The sequence below is a fragment of the Lotus japonicus genome, chromosome 5, assembly GCF_012489685.1.
Source record: "Lotus japonicus ecotype B-129 chromosome 5, LjGifu_v1.2".
NCBI lineage: Eukaryota > Viridiplantae > Streptophyta > Magnoliopsida > Fabales > Fabaceae > Lotus > Lotus japonicus.
In genome coordinates, this window is record NC_080045.1 from 57,839,085 (window position 1) to 57,864,118 (window position 25,034).

At 36.2% G+C, this 25,034-nt stretch overlaps 1 protein-coding gene across 1 annotated transcript; it reads right to left on the reverse strand.

Moving 5' to 3' along the window:
* Positions 1 to 8,115: 8,115 nt before the first annotated feature.
* On the reverse strand, positions 8,116 to 19,061 carry LOC130718097 (pleiotropic drug resistance protein 2-like). Its single transcript, XM_057568564.1, has 20 exons — positions 18,442 to 19,061; positions 17,844 to 17,964; positions 17,144 to 17,232; positions 15,983 to 16,067; positions 15,139 to 15,429; positions 14,957 to 15,047; positions 13,773 to 14,673; positions 13,033 to 13,193; positions 12,841 to 12,944; positions 12,597 to 12,762; positions 12,433 to 12,528; positions 11,944 to 12,086; positions 11,436 to 11,768; positions 10,940 to 11,230; positions 10,767 to 10,850; positions 10,334 to 10,467; positions 9,996 to 10,223; positions 9,420 to 9,591; positions 9,059 to 9,313; positions 8,116 to 8,579 (listed from the first exon to the last, which is right to left on the reverse strand). The coding sequence occupies exons 1-20, from the start codon at positions 18,837 to 18,839 to the stop codon at positions 8,310 to 8,312; spliced, it is 4,413 nt and encodes a 1,470-aa protein (XP_057424547.1). The 5' UTR covers positions 18,840 to 19,061; the 3' UTR covers positions 8,116 to 8,309.
* Between the last annotated feature and the right edge of the window lie 5,973 nt (positions 19,062 to 25,034).

The window sequence follows — 25,034 nt, forward strand, 5'->3', positions numbered from 1 at the left end:
GAACTGCTGTGTTGGAAGCCAATAGAGGAAACATAGTCAGCAAATCGCTGATACCAAGCACGAGGCGCCTGTTTCAAACCATAAAGAGACTTTTTCAGACGACAGACATAGTCCGGGTGCTGAGAGTCGCGGAAACCCAATGGTTGATGCATGTAGACAGTCTCATGGAGATCACCATGCAGAAAGGCATTCTGGACATCCAACTGATGAATGGGCCAGGATTTGGAGAGAGCAATGCTGAGAACTGTCCGTATGGTAGCCGGTTTTACCACAGGGCTGAAAGTCTCGTCACAATCCACACCTGCAATCTGAGACCTGCCATCACCTACAAGACGAGCCTTATAACGCTCAAACAAACCATTAGACTGCTTTTTATGGCGAAAAATCCACATACAGCGAATAACATTAACATCATCACAAGGACGGGGAACCAACTCCCACGTATTATTTCTAATAAGTGCATTAAATTCAGACTGCATAGCGGACTTCCAATTGGGATCGGATAAGGCTTGTTTTGGGTTACGAGGCAAGGGTGAGATGGACGGGTCATCAATAGAGACCGAAAGGCTAAAAGGCTGTTTAGGTTTGGAGATGTCGTGCATGCTACGGGTAGTCATGGTCCGTACGGGTGGTGCAGGTGGGACCGGAGGCAAAGGCAAAGGCGAGGGAGAAGCAGGAGGGGAGACGGGAGCCGGTAGGGGAGGCGAAGAGTCAGTGGGACTCGACGGCGGGACCGGAGGGTCAGGTGGTCGGGATGATACGGTTTGCCAATGGTGGATCAAATAAGGAGGGAGGTCCTCGGTGAAGCACTCATAAGAAGGGGCAGGAGTCAAGGATAGGCCAGCAAATGGGAATCGGGTTTCATAAAAAATGACATGCCGCGATATTATAATTTTTCTATGTGACAAATCATAACATTTATAACCTCTGTGATTCATCGGATACCCCAGAAAAACACACGAAGTCGATCGTGGTTGCAATTTGTTTATTGTAGCGGAAGGAAATAGAGGAAAACATAGACAACCAAAGACACGTAAGTGTGAGTAGGAAGGGTCGCGATGATACAACAGCTGAGTAGGAGAATCATTCTGAAGAGTCTTGCGTGGCAAAATGTTCAGAAGGTACGTTGCCATTTGAAGGGCATGATGCCAAAATGAAGGAGGAACTGACGAATGAGCTAGGAGGGTGCAGATCATGTTGTTAATGGTGCGAATTTTCCGTTCTGCTTTGCCGTTTTGAGAAGAAGTGTGAGGGCAAGAGAAGCGAAAAATAAGGCCATTAGCATCACAATACCGATGAAAGGATTCATTGTCATATTCACGTCCATTATCACATTGAAGACATTTAATATGTGCTGAAAATTGTGTTTTAATAAGTGTAGCAAGAGTAGTAAACATTTCATAAACCTGAGATTTCTTGCTAATCGGAAACGTCCATAAAAAATCAGTGTGATCATCCAAAAACAAAACGTAATAACGATGACCAGCCGTGCTTAAAACAGGAGACGTCCATAAATCACTATGCAAAATATCAAATGGTCTCAAAGTAATAGTTTCAGATGAACTAAAAGGCAACCGAACGTGTTTGCCGAAAACACAAGAATCACAAACAGAACTAGAACGCGAAGGTTCACAAAAAATAAGTTTATTATGCATAAGATGGTTTAAAGCTGAGGAAGCTGGATGACCAAGTCGATTGTGCCAGACACTAGAGGCAAGACCAGCAAAAGGAGAGGAACGAGTGACTGGGTAGAGGTCGCCGAGGCTGTTACATCTCAGGAGAGGCATCCCCGTCTTGAAGTCAGACACCGAGAATCCAAATGGATCAAAAGAAACAGAAACATTATTGTCAGTAGTGAGTTGTCGCACAGAAATTAAGTTTTTAATAATTCGCGGAGTGTGCAAGACATGATTGAGTGCTAAAGGTTTGTGAGGGGTAGGAATAGAAGTGTGTCCCGAACCCTGAATTGGAATGCCCTGACCACTACCAACTATCAGTTTCTGATTTAAATGACTTAAATTAGAATAAGACGTGAGAGTACCTTGAGAGGCCGCAGTATGGGATGAGGCGCCGGTGTCCATGTACCACGTGGTGTTTGGAGGAGTCAAGGACATGGTGTGCATGGCAGCAGCGATATCAGTGGGTGCTGGAGAAGTAGTAGCGGTGTAGGCCTGAGGACGCGGACCTAAAACGCCGGGTTGCTGCGGAGCACCCATGGGACGCGACCACTGAGATGTGGGGTAAGGACAAGGAGGCATGCCCCAAGGGGAAGGAACCCAACCAGGGGGAGGAGCCCAACCCCAGGGATTCCAGGATGCCTGCGGTGGTGGGCGCCAGGGTGGAGGAGATGCAGTAGAGGAACCAGAGGAGCCAGATGATCCAGGATAACGGGAGCCACCTTTCTTCTTAGTTTTACCAGAACCACCCTGATAATTGCGAGTGGGCCCTGACCCATAACGATGGTTGGAGTGGCCCTGATCGCTGCGGTAGGTGGGACGCTGCTGAGAGGAGTCAACGGAGGCCTGTGGACGGGAAGCAGAGGTGTGCAAAGCAGTCTGAGAGGCCGGACCTGACATCCAGGCGAGACCGAATTCCTCTAAAATCAACATGGAGCGGACCTTGAGGAATGGAGGCAAAGGCTCGCTCTGACGGATCAGGGTGGCAACACCACGAAAAGGCTCAGTGAGACCAGAGACTAACAGGAGAACAAGACGATGATCACTGACTGGGGCACCAACATTCCTCAACTGATCAGAGATATGTTTCAGACGCTGACAATAGGCCGAAACATTAGGAAAATCCTCCATGCGAGTGGAGATGAAATCCTGGTCGAGGGCGACAGCACGGGAGTTCTGATTGTCCTCAAACATAGAAGCTATACGGTTCCAAGTAGCCATAGCAGTAGAACCTTTCTCCATAACAGTGGCGAGAAGATCAAAGGAGATGGTGGAATAAATCCACTGTTTGACAGTAGAGTCCAGAGTGGCCCACCGGGCATAAGAAGCATCGGTGCGCGCAGGAGGCTCCATGCCAGCTTGAGGAATGATGTGGTGGAGCACCTGAGTGGCGTGAGCATGAGTTTCAAACAATTCAGCCCACATAGCATAATGATCCTTGTCTATCTCGAGTTTGAAAGGAATGTTGTTTTTGATATTGGTGACAGCAAGTGCCGGATGAAAATCCGACTTGGTAGATGTTGGCGGGACAAGTGGAGTGACCATAGTAGTGGCAGTGTCACTCGTGGGGGCATCGGTTGGAGAGCCAGGGGTAGAAGCAGACGTAGCCATGCAACCTGCAAAACAGAAAAATAAGATTTTTTTTTTTTTGTCAAAGGTTGCTGCAGGTGCGGTTGGACCGGGTTTGAAGGAACCGGTCTGGTCGAGCCGGGCTTAGGTGAATCGGTCGTCCCAAAACAACCAAGATCACGGGCTCACGTGCGGGTCGGGTCTGGATCCCGGGCACGGGTCTGGCTTTGCACGCGGGGCTGGTGCTGCCAAACGGGGTCCGCGAGCGACGGAGAGGACGTGGTGGCCGGCGCGAGGGACGACGGTGACCGGCGGTGGCGGCTGGGCGTCCGACGGATCTAGATGAGCCTCTGCTCAGTGATGCACGCGGGCACTAGGGGAGAAAACCCTGTGTAGCGTTGAAAGGTTCTTCGAGGGGAGGGGAAGAACCGATGAGAGCGATGGAGGCCTGAGGCGGCGGCGGTGCTAGATAGAGAGGAGCACTGCGGCGGCGCCGGCGTGGAGGCTGCAAGGAGAGAGGGGCAGCGGCTGGTGGTGGGTTTGGAGGAAGAATTAGGAAATTAAATAAAAATTAGGTCAGATTTGAAGAGGGGATCTGAACCTGCTCAATGATACCATGAAGGAAATCAATTCCGTGTCTATTATTGATGAATAAACCTCTATTTATACAAATACAAAGTTGACTAATAATCAAGGTTAAATCCTAATTACATGCATAATTACAGAATAATAAATGTAAGAATATTCTATTCTATCAAAATTACATAATTATTTATGTACCAGAATATATCATCAATTCAAGTGTGGTATTAAAACTTAGTTTCATGCATGACAATTTGGGTTGGCAACTTGGCATAATCGACCACATGATTTAGGTTTAACTCTTATTTCCTTATAGGTTAAGAGCTTGAATCCGTCTAAATGCAGTAAAATCTTAGTTGGTGGGCAACCCTCCTTAGAGAAATCTCATGACGTTCTTACCAAAGAGTGAGCCTATGCTGATCCCCTCATATCGCAGGCGCCATTTTTTGAAATTGCTTAGTTCTACCATTTATTTTTTTAAAATAAACATAATTTCATCCTTTTTCCTAATGTATGTATTTAAGAGTTATATTTCAACGATATTAAATACTTTGTAAACTAGTAACAAGCATTTCAAAGAGTAATTTCATTCAATAAAAAAATTAAATTGCATTAGAACTGTGTTAAAATATTGGACACAGATTTTGACGAATTCCGATTTTTAATAATGACACACTATAAACGCTTCAGTTATTTTATCATTTTTATCGCATTATTACATGTTGCTTTAGATTAATAATTTTAAGACAAATGGAACTGTGTGACGTAATAGAAGCTAAGTTCATCTTAAAAGTAATGAATGAAAATGAGAGCTATTAGGTCATACATATGAGCCTTATAGTCAGTAGTCACAATTGATGCTAAACCGAAAATAAAATAAAATAAAATCATATTATAAAAAATTTTTCCAGATGCTGATATATAGAGTTAAATTCAAATAGATCTCTATAAATTTTTTCATGACGTTTAGTTTTTGACAAAAAAAAATTTCAAATAAGGACAAATGATGTTTCATTGTGCTAACTAATTACATGACCATTCACGTGGATTTTTCACATTACTTTATTCACTCTAAAATTTATTTTAATCATTATGGGTCTTTCTCCTCTATTTCCCCTTCTTCCTCTACCTCCTCCTACGTACCCAACCTCCACAACCACCACTCAGCTCCTGCTCAACAACATACCACCCACCTCCCCCTCCCTTTCCCCTCGATCTCTTCCCTTTATCCCTTACGTCCTCTACAACCTCTTCCCCTACCCCTTCCCCCACCTTCTTCATTGTGATTCCTCTTCATAGAATAATGTCTTCTATAGAGATTTCATTATCATACAGTAGAAGAGAAGAGGAAAAAGCTAAAAAAAAATAAAAATTGTTGGGCTGCTTGCTACTAATTAATTTTTAAGATATTAAATTTTGATATACTCACACTTTACTTTCTTCGTTACTTACACCCTTAAACCTTTCACTATCTTAGTTCACAGGTGTATATCCCTCATCCAAAAAATACAAAGGCCGTGTATTTTTTTTTTATCATTGCCTTGAAAAGTGAAAAACTAATTACAATATTCAACCTGCTGCAAGGATTGGTGAATGGGTTGTAGAAGGAGGACCGGGCGATGGAAGCGGGGGAAGGAGTTGAAGTTGAAGATGAACCGGTGAACAACAAGGGAGTTCGATCATGTAGTACCCTTTTTGTCGATGGAATTTCAGCTTCTGTAGGGTACCACCAGGTGCAAAACCTTTTCGCACAGTTGCCAACCCAAGAGAGGTCTTCCTAAGAAGGAGAAGCCAAGAGGAGCATAGAGGAGCAAGTCGCTTTGGTTGAAGAAGATTCAGGTGTCCCGAAGGAGGTTGTGTCTACACCTATTGCTTCTAATGAGAACCAATTGATGGTTCTTTCCTCGGGGTAACCTCAGGGTGTTATGACAAGAGCGAGGAGAGCCTTAGTGACAAGCATTAGATTGTTGGTCTACAATTGTTCAAATGAAGAAGCATTACAAGGCATAACAGCTAACATTGCTGCTCGGAGTTTAAGGTGATTCTTGAAGCGCTCCTCTTCATTGCAGGTTTTTAGTGGGTAGGCAGAGCGGGTCGCTCATTTCTCTTTGGATTTCTCTGTTTGGTTGTTAGATTGGATCATTTAGTTCTTGGGTTGGTTTTTGGTGTTTTTGGTTTTTCTTGTAAATCTTAGTAGGTTGGTTTTTGCTGGGATTTCCTTCTTGGTTTGTTGGGGATGTTTATCATTGGTTGGTGTTTATCTTTTTATTGTAATAACCACCCTTCTTCCTTTGTCCCCTTTTGAGCTTTGTTTCCAAAGCTGTTGATTAATACATATTTATGCTTTCCAAAAAAATTAATATCGTAAAATATTATTGAGTTTATAATTATTATGCACTGACAGTTTAAAAAAAGTTTACACAGTCATCCAATTAGAATCCACTTATTCGCCACGTCATAATTAAATATGAATTAAAAAATGGAAAATTAAGAGATATGATTGGATACATGTGTACAACTTTTTACACTGTAAGTTTTAATTTTTCAACTTTAGTCATAATTAATTTCATTTATTATGCCTCCTAAAGTCATTTTTACTAATATATGATAGATAAAAAATGTACATATATGTTATAGTTAATAATAAATACCTTATCGCAATATTTATTAATTTAAAAATATTTTATATTAATTATTAACAATAAATATGATTTGAATATTAGTTAATTTTAATTATTAATATTTATCACTAGAACTCAAGTCAAATTTTCAAGTTTATAAATTTTATTATTTTCAAGATAGTTAAATATCTTTTCACAATACAAATTTTCACAAGTGAGTTTTATTGCTTAACGTATTTTAATACAAAGGTTGGTAAGTTTCATCGCTTAATGTATTTTATGCAAAATTCAAGTGTGTTATATATAAAATTTATTTTAGTTTAAATAAATAAATATCAAAATATTTTTTATTATAAAATCTATTTTTTTTTCATAAATAGTCTTATTTTTCAGTTTGGTAAATAGTCAATATTACTAAAATTTAATAATTGATATTTAATAATTAGCATTGAAGTAATTTTTAAAATCTAACAATTTATTTATTTAATAATAAGAAAAATGATTAAGTTAATTTGAAGTATTTTAAAATAAGTAATAATATTTTAATATCATTAAATAAGTTGTCATGACATTTTTTTATAATTTTATCAGGAAGTTTTAATTGTTATGAGAGACAGTCAAGTTTTTGAAATGGGGTGATTACACCTATCAAGACCAAGAATAATAATGTAATTTTAACTTTTAGAATTATAATAAGTTATACCTTTAATAGCATACAATACTATTTAATAAATTTAAACTAATTCAACTTTTTTCATAGTTATTTTGTTCTATTATGCTTCTTCAAGTCAATTTTACTAATATATATTAATAGATAAAATATCTATTTCAAGATGTTTTATTCAATATTTTTTTCAAATAATACACATATACGTTATATTTAATAGTACTAAAGATTTTTTTAATTTTAAACCAATTTTATCTAAATTATTTTTTATTAATTAATTTTATTTCTTAATTTTTGTTACTAATGCAAAATTCAAGTTAATTTTAAAAATTATAAATGTTATTATTTAGTGTAGGTTTTTTTGTGAATATATAAATGTAGGTAGTGGAATAGCTTTTGATAATTTTTTTTTTCATTTTCTAATCATATTATTTAATATATTTATTACAAAGGAAATTTGTTATTACTTATTGTATTTAATGTTAAACCTCAAGTGTCATATATATATATATATATATATATATATATATATATATATATATATATATTTATTTATTGATGATTAGGTGTATGGGCATAATTGATAAAATAATAATTAGTATTTCTTTGAGCTTTAAAAGCAAGTAATAAATAGAAGGAAAAAAACTTCCAAAGAATGAATTTCATAAAAAAAAAACTTCCATTCTCTGTAAAAGCTTGTTATTTTGTATCTCAATCTAATCGTGAACAAAATGGTCCATGATAGGAACCATAAGAGTTTGGATCCTCTCCCGCCTTCCCTTCAGCCAAATCTCACATGTAATTTGATCTCTATATTTAAAGATTGTGATTTACCCTGAGTGAGAGACTATAATTACTTTATTGTGCAACTCACTTTTTCACACTGCTGGATGGTCCAGCCACGGGAGAGAATCCTGATCAATAAACTTCAATCTTAATGTCCATATTTTCACAACAATCAATTATCTTCACCTCGAATTGGATAATTTGAGAGGACTCATTAGTGCCAAACCGAGAATAATGACCAATAACTAGTTACAAAATAAATTCCTGTCTACATATGAAAAGATGAATTGAAAGTTACATTGCTACTAGTCTATGCTAGCAATTTATGGTACTGAAACCTTTCAAACATTTTCTTCCCTCCTTTTTTTGTACATGTATTTATTCTTCCTATATTCAATACTATGTCACTTATCTCTTCTGGAAATTGAAGGCCTTGATGCTGTATGCAAATACAAAAAGGAAAAAGGCAACAAAAACCAAATGAACCACGGCAACAACTCCAAGGAAGCCATACTCATAGTCCATCTGTTTCTCAAGGTATGCTTTTATAGACATTGATCCATATCCTGGTACCTCAATAAGAGTATCTTTGTCTCCAAACTGGGATGTCAGTGCCCCATATATAGTCCATGCAGTGGGGCATGCCCAGTAACACCACCTCCACCATATAGGAATTTGCTGCAGATGTGTTAGAAGCAGTTGGGTTCAGTTTGTATAAGTTGTTGTTGAGATTTGGCTCATTGTATTTTGGGTTAAAATCTTTAGTTTATTAGGATTTGATTTAATGTGGATTGTAAAAGGTTTTAAGGGATTGTTAGTGGATTCTATTGATCTCTATTTTACAATAAAATCCTAATAAATCCTATAACAATCCCTTAAAACCTTTTACAATCCACATTAAATCAAATCCTAATAAACTAAAGATTTTAACCCAAAATACAATGAGCCAAATCTCAACAGCTGTTAATGAAATACTTGTAATTGAGCATACTTAAAAGGTGTTTGATGTCATGTGTGTGATCTAGTTCCTCATTCTTAGAATCTTAGTTATTTGCAGAAAGGTTTCAACTTTCAAGATATGAATGCAAGCTGATGTGCAATTTGTTATGTTAATCCCTGACTATAAATATATTTGATCATGGCTTTGCTATACATACCGATTTTGGGACAACGAAACCCGAGAATATGTTCCAGAAAACCAGAAAGAAGGACATAACAATTGCAGCAATTTGGTGGTTTGGTGTTAGAGCCAATGTCATCATTCCATAAAGTGTGAAGTAGACAAAGGACATGAATATGAAGTAGTAGAACCAGAAGAACTTGTCAGCTTGCCAAATGAACCCAATCATTGAGTATAGGATAAGAGTATAGGACAATGTCTGGATTGCAACATAAATGCATTCCATTGCTACCTGCAAGGCAAAACTCGTAGATTTTGTGAGTTTTCTCAGTTATTGAGGATTAAAATATCAATTGTTTTTGCTTTTTTTTTTATGCGAAAGGATCAGCTGCATTTACCTGAGCAGATGCATAAGGAAGAGCTGAGTACATTCCAGCCGCTCTTTCACGGTAGAAGACCGTTCTTTCTATTGCAACGACAGGTTGAACAGAGGCAGTGTTGGAGGCTCCAAGAAAGAAAATAGCTGCATATATAGCTCCCATGATATTCATAAGATCTTGTTCCGTGTGTCTGCAGACAAAAAAAATTGTAATGAGCATGAAAGTAACCCTATTTTGTTTTATTTTTCGGGATGTTGATAACTACCTTGTTCATGTCTTTTTCACAAAAAAAAAGAGACAAACAAGTGTTCTTGAAGATGGCTCAGCAGTTTCATAACTGTTACTTTAAGTACTATTTGACATGATATTGATGATTCCTACAAATATTTCAAGTCTACTAATTTTTCATTCATTTTAAAATTTCAAAAGGAAGCATCATCTAAACATGGACAAAGTTGTTAGTTCAGTCACAGTCCAACCATGAACCTAAGTTACTCTTGATCTTACTTGATTCATGTGGTTTTCCTATCAAAGGTTAATAGTTAACAACTCTTTCAATATGTACAATACTACAAGAAAAACATGTGGGCTTACATTTTTTCTCCTTGTCTCCAGAAAATGAGTCCAAAAATAACACCTACAGCTATTGCCATGAAAAACCGGATTGCATTATACTGCGGATTCCTCCAGTAGGAACAATGTTGTTTCCAGAAGCAAGCTTTACATTGTGTGATAAAGGACCGGGAGTATTTCCTTGGGAAATCAAGATCCTTTGTTCCCGGCAATGGCATGCTTAGCTCTTCAATAAGTTCTTGATTCCTCCTGAAAATATTTGATATCAGAAATGAAAAGAGAAGTTAATGTCTGATTTCAGATTGAAGAAAGGGAACGGAAGCAGTATTCTGGCAATTCAACTTGAAGTGATGCTTAACTGGTACAATTCAGACTTAGTGTACAATTCTGCAAAGTCTACACTAAGCTGAGACTCAACTGATGGAGAACTGATCTCTAACATCCATGTGGCAGGATTATATCCATTTTTTATTCTAGGAACTCCCGGGATAGCCTGCATAAGGTTGCAAATAGGATTACTGAATTCGAGAATTGTCAAAAATATAATATAAAACTATTCATGCATCTTTACCGAACAACTTAAGCTTTTGGATATTTTGTTCATGACATTTTGTCAGAGCCTATATGAACAACTGTCATAGAGTTCAATCGTTGGTACCCCCATTATTCTAATAAAAACTTGAATTTCAAAGCCTAATAAGGGGGCTTGTTAGAAATATAATGTAAAATGATTAATCTATCTTGGTTCATGACAAGAATCTATGCCCTTTGGAGTGTAGAAGCCATACTCACCTCAAAGTACTCTATAAGCTTCTGAGATTGCTGACCAAGGGGACCACTATATATGATTTGTCCTCCTCTCTTCATCAAAAGCAGCTGAAGAAAACATAAAATTGAGCGATCAATGTGCCTTCATAACTCTCAGAAATAAAAAGTTTCATTTTCCAAATCTTGGAAAGCCATACCTCATCAAAAGCTTCAAATATGTCAATGCTTGGTTGATGAATTGTGCAGACAACAGTTCTTCCTGTATCTACTGTATTTCTGACAGTACGCATTACAATAGCTGCGGCTCTAGCATCCAGCCCTGAGGTCGGCTCATCCATAAAGATAATAGAAGGATTGGCAACCAATTCTACAGCAATGGTGAGTCTCTTTCTCTGTTCTGTTGATAAACCATCTACACCAGGAAGGCCTACTAAGAAATTCCTCACAGGATATAGCTCAACGAGTTTCATTACTTCCTCAACAAACATCTGTAATAAGAGAGGCCGTTTAAGAAAAAATAGGTCGTAACATTTAATTGCTGCAGATTAGGATGAAGAGTTCATTTAAATAAAGGCCACTTTCATGTTTCTGATTATGAAGATTAGCAACTACAATGTCTAAACAAATAGGGAAAAAAGTTCATCAGAAAAGTGGGGGAGGTTCAACACAAGAGTTGATTATAATAAAGCATACCTTTTGTATTTCTCTATTGACCTCCTTACCAAGACGTAACCAAGCAGAAAACACAATAGATTCATAGACCGTTATATTTGGAGAATGGATATCATTTTGTTCACAATATCCACTGATTCGAGCAAAAGTTGCTTGGTTTTTCGGGTAACCAGATATGCTGATGTTTCCTTCAATATAACCACCAGTTTTTCTTCCAGCAAGAACATCCATCAATGTGGTTTTTCCGGCACCAGTTACACCTACTAATGCTGTCAGCACTCCAGGCCTGAAAGCACCACTGACATCTCTTAGTAATTGGAGCCGACTCTCTTTAACTCCTTGTTTTTTCATTTCCTGATATGAAAATACTGTTAACACATTTCAAAGACATCATGGGACTAATCTAAATGTAGAAGTAGTAAATCAACATCGATATTTATCATGGGAAGGAAAGTAGAGAAATGAAAAAAGTGCTGAGGTGAATAACAATGGAGATGATTAAAATGAGGCAAGAGTGAGCAGAATTTACAGCAGGCATATCGATGTAGTAATTCACGTGATCAAAAGCAAGGGATAAGGGCCTAAAGGGTAAGACCATTCCCCTCTCGGTTGTTGCTGTATCTGCTTTGCGAATTGAACTCTCCGAGGTGTTTCTTTCTGCCATTTCAGTGTCTGCATACAACCATTTTAGTTTGTAACTGAAAAGGAAATATATTTACACAAGAAACAAGAGTTGAAAACATGACAAAGTCCTTGAGAGCACCAATAGAATAAACGTTTCAAATCATGCAGGACAAAATACACATTCTGATAAAACCAAACTATGATTAATCAAATGTTAGCAGTATATCATAAAACTATTCATATGTCTTCACCCGGCAAGTTAAGTTTCTGGGATAGTTGGTTTATATACCATAAGATGACATGTTCTACATTACCAGTAAGAAAGTATAGTTTCTGATAACAGAAAAATATTTTACAATATAATGACAAGAAAGAAAAGGGTAAGATTTAGTACGCTCGAACGATTTAGCAGTTGAAACAAAACTCTTTTTTCCAGTTCCCTTTTTCTCATCTTCATCCTCCACAACAATAGATTTAGAATCTCCAAATGCTGCAATTTAAGACATTGTTAGAAACAACCTTATAGTTGTAACGGAAACAAGTAGTATGGGAACTTACGGTTCAGAAATGTTAGAGCAGCAATAAAACAAATGTTGAAAAGCAGAGAAAAGCCTAGGAGAACACCAACACAAATCCAGTACCAATATTCTTCTGTAAACATGCTTCTAGCCTTAAGAAGAGCCTTCCCAACTGTGGGCTCAGGGACTCTTGGGTCCAGATTAGGCTGTAAAGAAGATAAATTAGTGCAGTTTTGCAAGAAAATGCAAATAAAGAATAGATTTCCACACATTAAAGATCTTACCGCGCTCCATCTCTCGTCAAGGAACTCATTGATGGCAATGGCATTCTGACCATACATCATAGGAGAAGCATAATAACCCCATATCATCCACGGTTCAATGTTATCTGCAAACATTAACCGTTCTTTTGTTTTCTATCATGTATTTCATCAGATCATTGAAGAAGAGGGTGCAAAAGAATAACTGAGGCTCACCTCTGGCAATGATAAACCCACCAAGTACAAAAACTACTAGTAGTATAAAGGTACCAAGTGTATTTGCCACAATTTGTGTCCTTCCAACAGCAGCAATGAATCGGAATAGAGACAAACCCATCTGATGAACGCAGAAGAATGCTAATAACTGACGAAAGAATCTGTAATAATTATTTTAATCCATTAATGAATAGAGTTGTTTGCTTGCTACTTGCAAGTCAATAAAACAAATAAACTATAAAAGTGTATCAAACTATCAATTAATTTAAATTTGAAAACATCACTACCTGAATACTTATTCCTAAGCATGCAGCTAATAGTGCAAGGGAAGGGGGTGAGATTAATAATCATACATGGATTATAGTGTGAATTTTATGAAATACACACATTGAAAACAAACCATAAATATGATGGGGATTAACTTCTTTATTTTCACTCAAGGGATGTAAACAACTTATAGGTCTACATGTAGTTATAGGTCTACATGTAGCTGTAAAAGTAAAACCTTTTGGAATGATTGATTATATTTGATATATACAAAGAATATAGTTAGTACAACACACTAACAAAGTAGATTATTCTACACAAACATCCAACCATATCTCATTATCTTGTCTTTTGTTTTGTTTTAGTCTAATTTAAATATGATATGGCGAGATTGTGAAACCTAATTGGATGTCTGTGTAAAACTTATTTAAACGTCAGTAGTTAAACTCAAACAAATTAGTGAATATCCATACCTGCTTGCAGCTGGAGCAAACCCTATAGTGTAATAAGTAAGGACTACCCATAATCCTGACTCTGCTAAAGAGAGAGGGATCCGGAAGATCCATATGGGCAGTGCAAAAGCCCATGCCGGATAGAATAATGAATCTCTCTGCTTGAAGAACACAGGGAGTCTAAAAATAGTCATTGCAAGCTCAGCCATTCCGTTGAACATTATATTAATGAGACTGAAAAACAGTGCACCATAAAATTTTCTCCCATCCTCAAGCTGGCCATGTTTCATTTCTGTTCTAAAAAACACTGTCATGGTAATCAAAGACATTATCATAATCTGAGTAGTCTTAAATATGTATATAAAAGCACTGCGTTTCAAAAGTAGCCACTCTCTTGCAAAACATGCCTTGAAGAGTTCTGATTTTGAGATCCCATATTTATCTTTAACCAATGCAGCAGGATGAGTTTTTGAACGGTCATAAGGAACCTGAAGCTCTTCAGAAAGTCCTTGACCAATGCTATAATTATTGAAGTGAGTTACAAACTCAGGCACACTGACATAATGGTAAGGTTTGTCCCTCATGAACCAGTACTGTTCTTGGTCCTTTCTTGAAGTAACTTCCTGTAAAAAATCTGCAACTCCTTTCCTTTCAGGGCATTTGAAGCCCACACTCTCAAAAAAGTTGAGAACATTCTCACGTGGACCTTGGTACACAATCTGACCTTCTGAAAGTAGGATTATGTCATCAAAAAACTCAAATGTTTCTGGTGCAGGTTGTAAAAGAGAGATTATCATTGTAACATCCATGATATGAACTAGCTGACTCAAGGACCTAACAATTTGGAAGGTTGTGGAACTATCCAAACCAGTTGAAATCTCATCCATCAAAAAAACTTTTGCAGGTCCTACCAACATCTCACCTGCATCCATGGTATGAAAGTGCTTTAGAAGTAGACAAGTAGAAGATTTTGAAACGGAAAGCGATCGAGAAAACTCATCCAGTTAGAAAATTGCTTTCTGTTTTTGTTTTTAGCTTTCGAGTCACAAATCTTCCAACTTACTAAAAAATCTCTTCAAACTATTTTTTATTTTCTTCTTTGGAAAAGAGGTTTTAAAAACTGCTTCTGAAAAGAGTTTTTAAGTTCAGAAAACTCATTGTTGTCTTCAGCAAGGTGATACTTTCTTATAATTAATTTCCCATACCAGTAGTCAACCGCTTTTTTTCTCCACCAGATATTCCCCTTCTCATCTCATCTCCCACCATAGTATCAGCACATAGTTCCAATCCAAGAATCTGAGTCCATTTTCTTTGACATGTCAGACAACAAGAAACCTGATATGCTGAGTAAAAGGACAGAAATCAAATAGAAGTAGAGGCATCAAACCTTGAGAACATAATCTGTAATGAGACTTGTTTCTTGACCTTCCATCGCGGTGGCTTTCATGAAAGCATCTATCTCAGGATCTGGTTTGACTCCTTCTTGCTTTTCTCGCCTTGTCAATTCTACAAGCAGATCATGCCTTGTTCCAACTCCCAAGCAGCGTCCAGAGAAGTTCAGTGTCTCTCTGACTGTCATCTCTCCATGATGAAGATTATGCTGACTAATATAAGCACATGTCCTTTGAGGAACAAATTCTGGTAACTCATGACCACAGTAGGTGACTCTTCCTGATACCTATTAATATGTAAATTTTGACAATGCAGAATCAAAAACTAAGAGAAACTTGGATTTTATATAACTCATTTTATTGGACTTTTATAGCATGTTAAGATCAGCTTATTTTTCTTAAGAATGGCACAAAGACACGTTTGGATGAACTTTTTTTTAAGAATCAATTCTAGAACTCGGAAGCTACTCAATGAAGTTTCTCCTCAGAATTGATTTTAAGTTTAGAATCAATTGTAGAATGATAACTTATATTCACCGATTAACCATATTCCTTAGCATACTCATGACAGAGTTGAATGGAATACAATGTGAGTAAGTAGTACTTGACAGCATTAGCATATGACACACATACAATGAGATTCTACTTTCTGACATAATAAACTCCTGTAACTGTTTCTTAATTTCTTTAACATGTGAAGCACTATTATTAATTGAAACTTGAAATCCAAATCCTCAATCATGCTTAAGTATTAGTAAAATTCATTAATCATAAAATGAAAAAGATTATAGGAAAATATGATTGCAACATTTGTTTAAGTAGAGCAAGAGGATGGCCAACCCTTAAATCCTTGTCCAGTTTCCCTGCAAGTGCCTGCAGCAATGTGGTTTTTCCTGATCCTGGAGGCCCCAAAAGCAATGTCACCCTGCACAGTGTATAGAGAGGAAAATAGTAAGCAACATACCTAAATAATACACTGATGCTTTTGAAAAAATAAAAATAAAAATTCATGAGACACATAAATAACAAAAGAAATGTTTGTGCAGAGTTCAACCAGAGTCAACTAGAACTCTAGTATTCCAGCCTAGACTGTCAAAAAAAAAAACTAGAACTCTAGTCTTCTTGCATTCAAAACACTGACTAGTACATTGTCATGTTTGCTGGCGCGGGGATACTAGGATAGCAGGAAACCAATGATGAATGCCAGAAACGCCCTGTTTGTTTCCACTTAAAAAATAAGTGATTTAATTTTTTTAAAAAAAAATTGATTTTTATTTCAAGATATTTTTTGAAAAGCAAAAGATTACTTATTTTGTTTTTTTACAAATAAAAAATATGTTTTTCACTTTACAAAATTACTACAAATAATTAATTATTTCAAAAGAAATTAGAAATAATGATATGCAAACAGTAAAGTTATTTTATTTTACTAGAAATAACTAAAATAAAATAATTTAAAAAATTAGAGTAAACATTGAAGTAAGAACTTACTGGAAATATTCTGCACAATCGGATACATGAGAAACAAAGTGTAATTTAGTATGAAGTAATGAATGTTACTTGGAGTTTCTACCGAATATTTGATAAATGTATTAGTGAATGTTTGCATATTAGCTATATACTAGACTCTCATCTTAATATATAAAATATTCATTTTTTTGACTTGTTATTTTTTTTCTCATTTTTGCTTATTTCTAACATCCCTCTTCTAATTTTCTTTCCTCGGTCACGGAAAGGAGAAAAAATGAGAAAAAAATAAGGCTATATTTGTACTCATCATCATAACACCTCAACTCTACACTTACACCCAAAGAGTTATAAAGAAAGGAGAAAAGAAATGAGATATATAATAGTAATAAGATAGAAAATGTAGAACGATTATAAAAAATAAATATGAGTGAAAATGAGATTGAAGAGAGAAAATAAGTATTAACGAATTAAGACCTCTCTTAAAAAATGCATCATGTAACCCCCAATTAATAAAATTACCCCCTCAAGTACCTTGCTGGCCTGACGATTCCACTAACATCTTGAAGTATCTTGACAACACATTTCCTTGAGGGGAGAAGCTTTATTGATCCAAGAACTCTCTGCTTGCCATAAACCACCAACAACAACAAAATAAACTCAAACGTGAGAATTAAACATGACTCTGTGATTGTATTTAACTTGTTTTGTTAATATATCTTATTCAAGTTTTTTGAAATAAAAAACAATTAACTCAAAAACTTACATATTAAGCATTTATCTGTAGAATAAATGAGTTGAATTAACATGTAAAACTCAGTTTTTTTTTTTTACATCAAACAGAAAAGCTACAACCCTTCAAGATTGATCTCTAGACCTCAACAATGATTCATGAACCACTAAATAGTGCAAACACCTCTAAACACATTTTTTTTTCTGTTTATCTTTTTTCTTCCAGCCACATCACATCATATGTCACACTCATCACTTATTTCTCCTCTCTTCCTATCTTTCTCTAGTGGTCTACACCCTTTGGGTGTCCACCAATGTTTATTCCCTAGACCTTCCTCTCTCAATCTCATATGTTTCTTAACACTTGACCTATCATTCGGGGATAAATTCATACAAAGTAGAACGTAGAAGTTTTTCTCTTTTAATAGAAATGAAAAAGGGAGAGAAATTTGGAAGATACTGGAAGGTAACATTCCATTCATGGTGGAATTAGCAAAAATACCTCTATCGCATTCATGGTGGAATTCACAAGTGTGGGAAGTGCTCTGGTTCCATTAAATGCATCCCCATCTACATTCAAATGCTCAAATCTAACCTCAACCTTAGGAATCTCTATACCGACCCTGCAGTATCAACAAAATTAATAAAAATATTCCCATGATTCAAAAATCGGCTCAAATATGACTAAAACACATGAATTCGTTGGCCAATCATCAGAACCAAAAACTCTCATCACTCATATCAAAACAAAATTACAATATTGCAGAATTTTTTAACAATTAATTTTAAAACCAGAATCAATTTTGTAGAGAAACTTTTATGAGTAATTTCTAGGCGCCATAATCGTTATGAGAAAACAGATTTTGTGTTCTTGAAGATACTAGGAGAGAAAACCAGAACTGTCATTACTCATTACTCATATCAAAACTAAGTTACAATAATGATAGAATTCTTTCTACAATTAATTTTAAAACTAGAGTAAATTCTACCAAATACTTATGTGAATAGTTTTTGAGCACCAGAACCGATGCAGAATGCCAGAATTGATTCGAAAAACAGATTTTGTATTCTAAAAGAAACTAGGAGAGAAAGGCAATAACCTATCAATCCTCTCCCTCATCTTGGAGAGGAACTTCTCATTATCTTCTTCAACAATCCTTAGAATACCATCAAGGAGTGTCTTTCTGTCTTGCATACCAAGCTTGCATATGTCAACCTCCTCATAGTTGAACCTTCCACTCTCCAAAGCCTGTTTCACTATGCTCTTCCTCATCCTTTCAAATGTTGGAAGCCTCTCTATGGCAGCCCACTTCAGCTCTTCCTCATCATCAACCTCCCTCCTCATGCTCCCTTCAAACACATCCCCACCATGCCCACTCCAGAGCTCAGGAACAGTTACTGAGGCCCAACTCCTCCTGCTCCAAGATCCTATGCTCATCCTTGTGCTGTTGTTCAGTGACCTCACAATAGAATCATCTGCCTCCAACCCTTCCTCCATGACAGAGTGAAAAGGTAATACTCTAATTCAGATTGCCCAAATGAAATTTATGTGTGGAGGTTTGATCTTCTATGAACCAATTCAGATATCATTTGAAGCTACTGGAGTATAAATAGAATACTAGTAGAACTTAGAAGCTATTGGAGTATAAATAGACTATTAGTATTTTTTTTCTTCAATCTCACGGAACTCTCATTCCCAAAAAATATGACAGTTCCTCCAACAACTAATATTCTCAGAAAACTCTCATTTTAAAGAGGCATTTATGCAAGTGTTTGTTTTGAATTTATTTTTCCATAAGCTTCTTAGATTAATTTATAAATAAGAATTTATATTAATAAACATTTATGCGATAAGTGATTAATATCATAAGCGTTTAATTAAACTATTGAAAGACACTCTAAATCTATTTGTTCACCGGTTGTTTAAAGATATAGTTACAGTTTTTTTTTTTTACTATTTACACAGTTTAATGAAAAAATATATAAAAGATTATAGTTGAGGGTGTAAATAGAAATCAAGAAAGTATAGAGTGGAGTCACATTCAGTAACTGGGTTGGGAGATATTTTAAGGAAGTTTCTGTCTTTGTCCACACAAGACAAAACAAGGGATGGCAAGTCCAAAAGAGTTAGTACAATTCATTCAATCATCCCAACTTCCAAGTTCCCTTAGTTGCGCGTAACTTCAAGTGATGACAATTGTGTAGTTGCTCAGCATCAATTCAACAAGAAAAAAGTGCAAATGATGTCATCTGGGTAGCTAAATTTTTCTCTTTGGAAAAAATAATATGTAGTAGAGTTAAATAAGTTTCTCACCCCATGAATTTTGAGCGAGTTTTGATTTTCGTCCCTCCTCAGAAAATATTTTAAAATATGCCCTCAGACATTGGGAAATAGATGGCATTGGTCCTCGCCGGAAAGAAAAAAACTCCGGTGACTTGCTAGATGTATGGCAGCGCTGAAGTGGCGCGCCAGGTGTTTCATTGAGGGACCAAAACCAATTTTTTTAAAAAAATGGGGACCTAATCCAAATTTCGTAGTTAAATTTTTTTAATCTTTAATCTCTCTCGTGTTCATCAATTTCATCAATCCATAATTACCATAACCTAATCATCTACATTCTTCAACACCATTTTAAAACATAATTCTTCTTCTTCAACATCAATTCAATTACTAATTACTACACTAATTTACCCCAAATTAACATAACTTAACATCAAATTATCCGAAGGGAAGGCTTTTTGGTGGTTGTGGATTTGAAGGTTGTATTTAATTTTACTGAAAAAGGTAGTGTCTGGGAGGCATTGAGTGAGGAAGAGGGTGGGTCAGAACTGAGAAGTATGATGAAGTGTACACATATCCACACTAAGTAGGAAAAATGAAGATGAATAATACCAAATTCAAATCCCTATGTCCTGGTCCCTTGTGTCGTTGCATACTGTATAGACACTTACATACTTACCTTGCATTTGATCTTAAGGTTGTGTTTTTGGTATTTTAGTCTTGATTTTTTTTCTTTTGGTGGTATTGTTTGATTCTCATAATCTTTGGGAATTTCTAGGTTGATGAAGATGAAAAACACCATAGAGATAAAGATTTAAGAAAAAATGATTAAAATTTTTAGGCTTAAATATGCTTGGAGTCCCTGAGATTGTAAGAGGAATCAAATTGGGTCCCTGAAAAAAATTTCTTTGAAATGTTATGCTTGTAATTTTTATAATCACATTAAGCTATTTTCATTGATTTCGACTGGTCAACGGTCTAGTGGCGAGCCTAGTCAGCAAATAATGTCCACGTGGATTTTTTCAAATCAATTTTACTCCTGTAATTTTTTTAAATCATATTTTCAGTACCTCTTAATAAAATTCTTAATTTCTAATTCTTCATCATCTTCTTCCACTGCATCTTATTTCTCTTTCCTTTTCATCTTCATCCATAGTTCAAACACAATGAAAAACAGCGATATACTGATATTGATAGTCAAATTTATTTTAATCATTTAGTGCTACAAAAGAAATTAAAACTAATAAACTTTTGGCTTAATACATCAGAAGGCCCCTGGAATTGTAAAGGGAATTAATTCCAGGGCCTGAAAAATTTTCGCATCAAATTGGGTCCCTAAATTTTTTTTTTTAATTCAATTAAGGACAAAGTGGTCCAGCAGATGATGTGGCTCGAACTTTAGCCTACTCAGCTTTTCCACGTGGCATTTCTAATTTTTTTTAATTGAAAATTTTGAAAACTTAAATTTTTTATTCCAAATCATAAATTAACAAAAAAAAAAAACCCAACCCCCACCCCACCAGGAAACTCAACCCGACACCACCCTCAACCCTAACCCTCCACCAACCCGCAGCTTCAACCCTTATGATCCCTCCCTCTCCACCATTATCAACACCTCCTCCTTCTCCACCACCACCAAATCGAAAGAGACAAGTTTTGGGTCGTTCTCCACCCCTCCCATTCAGCCACCGTCCACTGAGAGCTACTACTAGCAACCCACACCCCACTTTCATTTTCCACTGAGAAGCACGAAGCGAAGCCCCTCTCACCGTCTTTGAAATCTGAATCTGAATCAGAGAGAAACAGAGAGAGAGAGAGAGAGAGGAAACTCTTGTTTCTGCATTTTGTCAAATTCATGGATCCCACAACCAAAATAATAGCAGCAAACGAAAGGGGAATCGGTGGGGGTGGTGGTGGTGGTATGAGGTAGAGCGGAACAGACTCAGATGATGGCGCCATTTCCCTCTTCTATCTCTTGTCCTCCATCTGGGTTGCGGGTGGGGTGGGGTGGGTTGTGATGGGTTCTGGGTGGGGGTGGTTTCTGTCGTGGGTTGCAGGTGAGGGTGGGGTGGGTTACGAGGTGGGTGAGTTTCTGGGTGAGATGTTGAAGATGATGACAAGGTGAGCTGGGTGCTGGGTTTTGGTGGTGCTTCTTCTTGCCTAGATCTGATCGCAAGGTTGTTCCTCTCCCTCTCCTCTTCCTCTTCTTCATCTTCTCTTTGTGGGCTCAGTTTCTGGGTGGGGTTGGGGGTGAGGGTGGGGTGGGTTGCGATTGGTGGGGGTGAGGGTGGCGTGGGTTGCGGTGGGTTTCTGGGTTGGTGATATGGTGTTGAAGATTAGATTTTTAAATTAGGTTTATTAGATTATTAGGTTGTTTAGTTTAGGATTATTAGATTAGGTTTTTATTAAGTTTTTTAAAATTTTTTTCTGATTATTTTGTTGACTTGGAATTAAAAATTATTTTTTTAATTAAAAAAAAAAACTTATAAAAGCCAGGTGTCACTGATGACTAGGACAAAATTGAGATTTGGCCTTAATTGAATTAAAAAAAAATTCTTAGGAACCCAATTTGATGCGAAAATTTTACAGGCCCTGAAACTGATTCCCTTTACAATTTCAGGGGCCTTCTGATGTATTAAGCCTAAACTTTTTTATTTATACATGGGAAAATTCAAAACTAAATACATAATGCCACTTTCAACTTTCAAGTTTTCATATGAAAAACTGAAAACATGCCTAACAAAATAGTGCAGGACAGGCTGACAACTCAGCCAAATTAAATTAAATGAGGATTTAACATATGAGCAGCTATTGTCCTCAATCATTGATGGTGAGTAATGTTATGTTACATAGTATGTATCCTCCTAAAAACCTCCTCTTCATATTTCTTAAATAGACATAAAATCTTTTTATCTTACAAGTTACAACTATATATAAATGATCATAATTTTAATTTAATAATACAATAATTATCAAGAGTACTAACCTGCAGAAAATTTGGATCTATACTTTTCCAATTACACACAATCAAGATACATTTAAACTACCGTTAATGTGTGTCGATTGTGTCACATGAAAAACATGCAACATTTTCTTAGACTTATTGACCTGGGTGTCTAGCTAAGGATGATAGAGTCCACATGTTAACCAATTACTACCAAATTCTGATCAGCTTTTTCCGACTGCATTAATCATGGTTCTATAATTATAATGCCAAGTTTCGTCTATTTTTAGTTCATTCTTTCGTGGCTCTCTTCTTTTTTTGTGGTTAGCTTTTCATTTCACGAGCAGTATCTTTCATTTCATTTCTTTCACAATCACACAAACCATGGAGAAAGATGAACAAGTTCACATGTCGGCAGTTACCCACTTTAGTGCATGTAATAAATTAAACAAATTTCTTTCTGGAATTCTGGTATCATTGCAACCACGTGTGCTTCTTTCTACTTTTTCTTGCGTGCATTAATTGGAGGCTGAGGCCAACATCAAAGTTGTTAGTAGGTGCACATTTGGCATTTATAGATACGAGGTTTCGTTGTGTTTCTAGTTTCATAGATTATTAAATTAAATTAAATAATAGCATCATAGATTATTTGTGGTTACGTTGTTTGCAAAACATGATTAATAGAATTTTGTATTTATGATCATCACAAGCGCTATTCGCATAAAAAAAAAAAAAAAGAACCAGCATGACTCACAATCTCACATGATTAATCCAAGCTACATCCATATTTGCTGGGTGATCCAAAATCATATACCAAATAAATATCAACCCATTTATCTCACAAGAGATATAACCTGCTTCATATACATGCACTAATCCAAAATCATATTCTATACCTTCACAAATAGAAAAAGAAAAGCCATATGCTGCACAATCAAATGTCTAGGCAAAATGTTCAATATATTTTGATAATATATATTGAACTTTCTATAGACGTTGAGACATGTTTAAGCATTAGTGGGTGGGTTTATCTTTAAATACGGGCCCATTGTGTATCACAATATTATAACAAAATATATACAAGGAAATTATTTTCAACCGAAAAAGCAAAAACAGAGAATAATTTTTTTTGTGAAATGATGAATCCTACCAAAACTGAAATCAAGTGGATAGTTGACTATTTCACCTAACAAAATTTTGCAATGGAGCTAATTCTTATTCGTCTAATATGATTCACTTATCATGTTATAAAAATGCATAGTAGATTGGGATATATAGCGAAACCCGCCACACCATCAATATGCCTAAAACAGGTTAATTGACTTGTCTCGTCCGGTCGTACATTTGAAAAGTTGGTTGGATAAGTCTTCTCGTTTCATTTCGCAGTGGGTGAGTTAGCCCATAAAAAAAAGAAAAATGAATTGTGGGCATTCAAAATGGGACGAGTTGTGGGTTAACTCATAGACTAGAAGCCATCAACTTCATCACAACTGACGACGGTGAATCCTTCCTCAAACCGTAGCTCAAACACTTTCGTTGTAAAACCCTCACCCATCTTTATCGAGCCATACTAAGAACCAACCTCTGACCACCCACAACCAAGTTGGCGTCGTGGCCAACATCCTTTTTCCCTCACTGTTACTACCAAAAACCCTATAGGCACTGGCACACAAAGGCCGATGAGCGAGGCACCATGGACATTTCTCTCAAATCTTCATACCCTAGCATTTTTTTCCATTGTGACGCTAACAACAAATGAGCAAAGAGGCTGACATGAGGCGTGGTGCCGCAAGTAGTGACCAGTTAAAAACATTTTTTTAAATAAACAAAAAGATCAATTTTTTAATTTAAAAAAAAAGTAAAAAATAAAATTGACCAGTTGAATTCAAATTATTTTAATCATCAGTTTTGAACATGTTTAACCAGTTCTTAACCGATGCCTAGTCGGACCATCTGGTTTTCAGAACACTTGGAATCATCATTCTTAACGAACTTCCTAAGGGCAATCGAACATTACTGTTTTAGATTGTAGGAGTTTCTTTTCCTAGATTTATTTTGGTTTAGTTTCTTTGTTTGTTTGGGCAATTAGCCCTCTTGTTAATTAAAAAATAGGTTTATTCACTCACCAAAACTTGAAAAAGACTATCTTAAAACAACTCTCCTTTTTTTGTCTTGTTTAGACACTACTTGAATAATGTACAAGATTAGATTAGATAGGGATATTGGGCGGTGGTGATAAAATTAACAACTCCAAGAAACTGAAACTCTACTGATAGAAGTTAATTATACATTCACCATACTTTGAAATCCACCCAAAACCAAAAAAAGTTTAAGCAAAGACGCAAGGAAAATTTCATCATCCAGTAAAACTCAACAAATGAAGAAACAAGTATTAATTGAAGATTGTCTTCATTGGATAAACCAAGTCTGAATGATATCCTCAACTAGCTTGCCTTATTTCAGCAAAA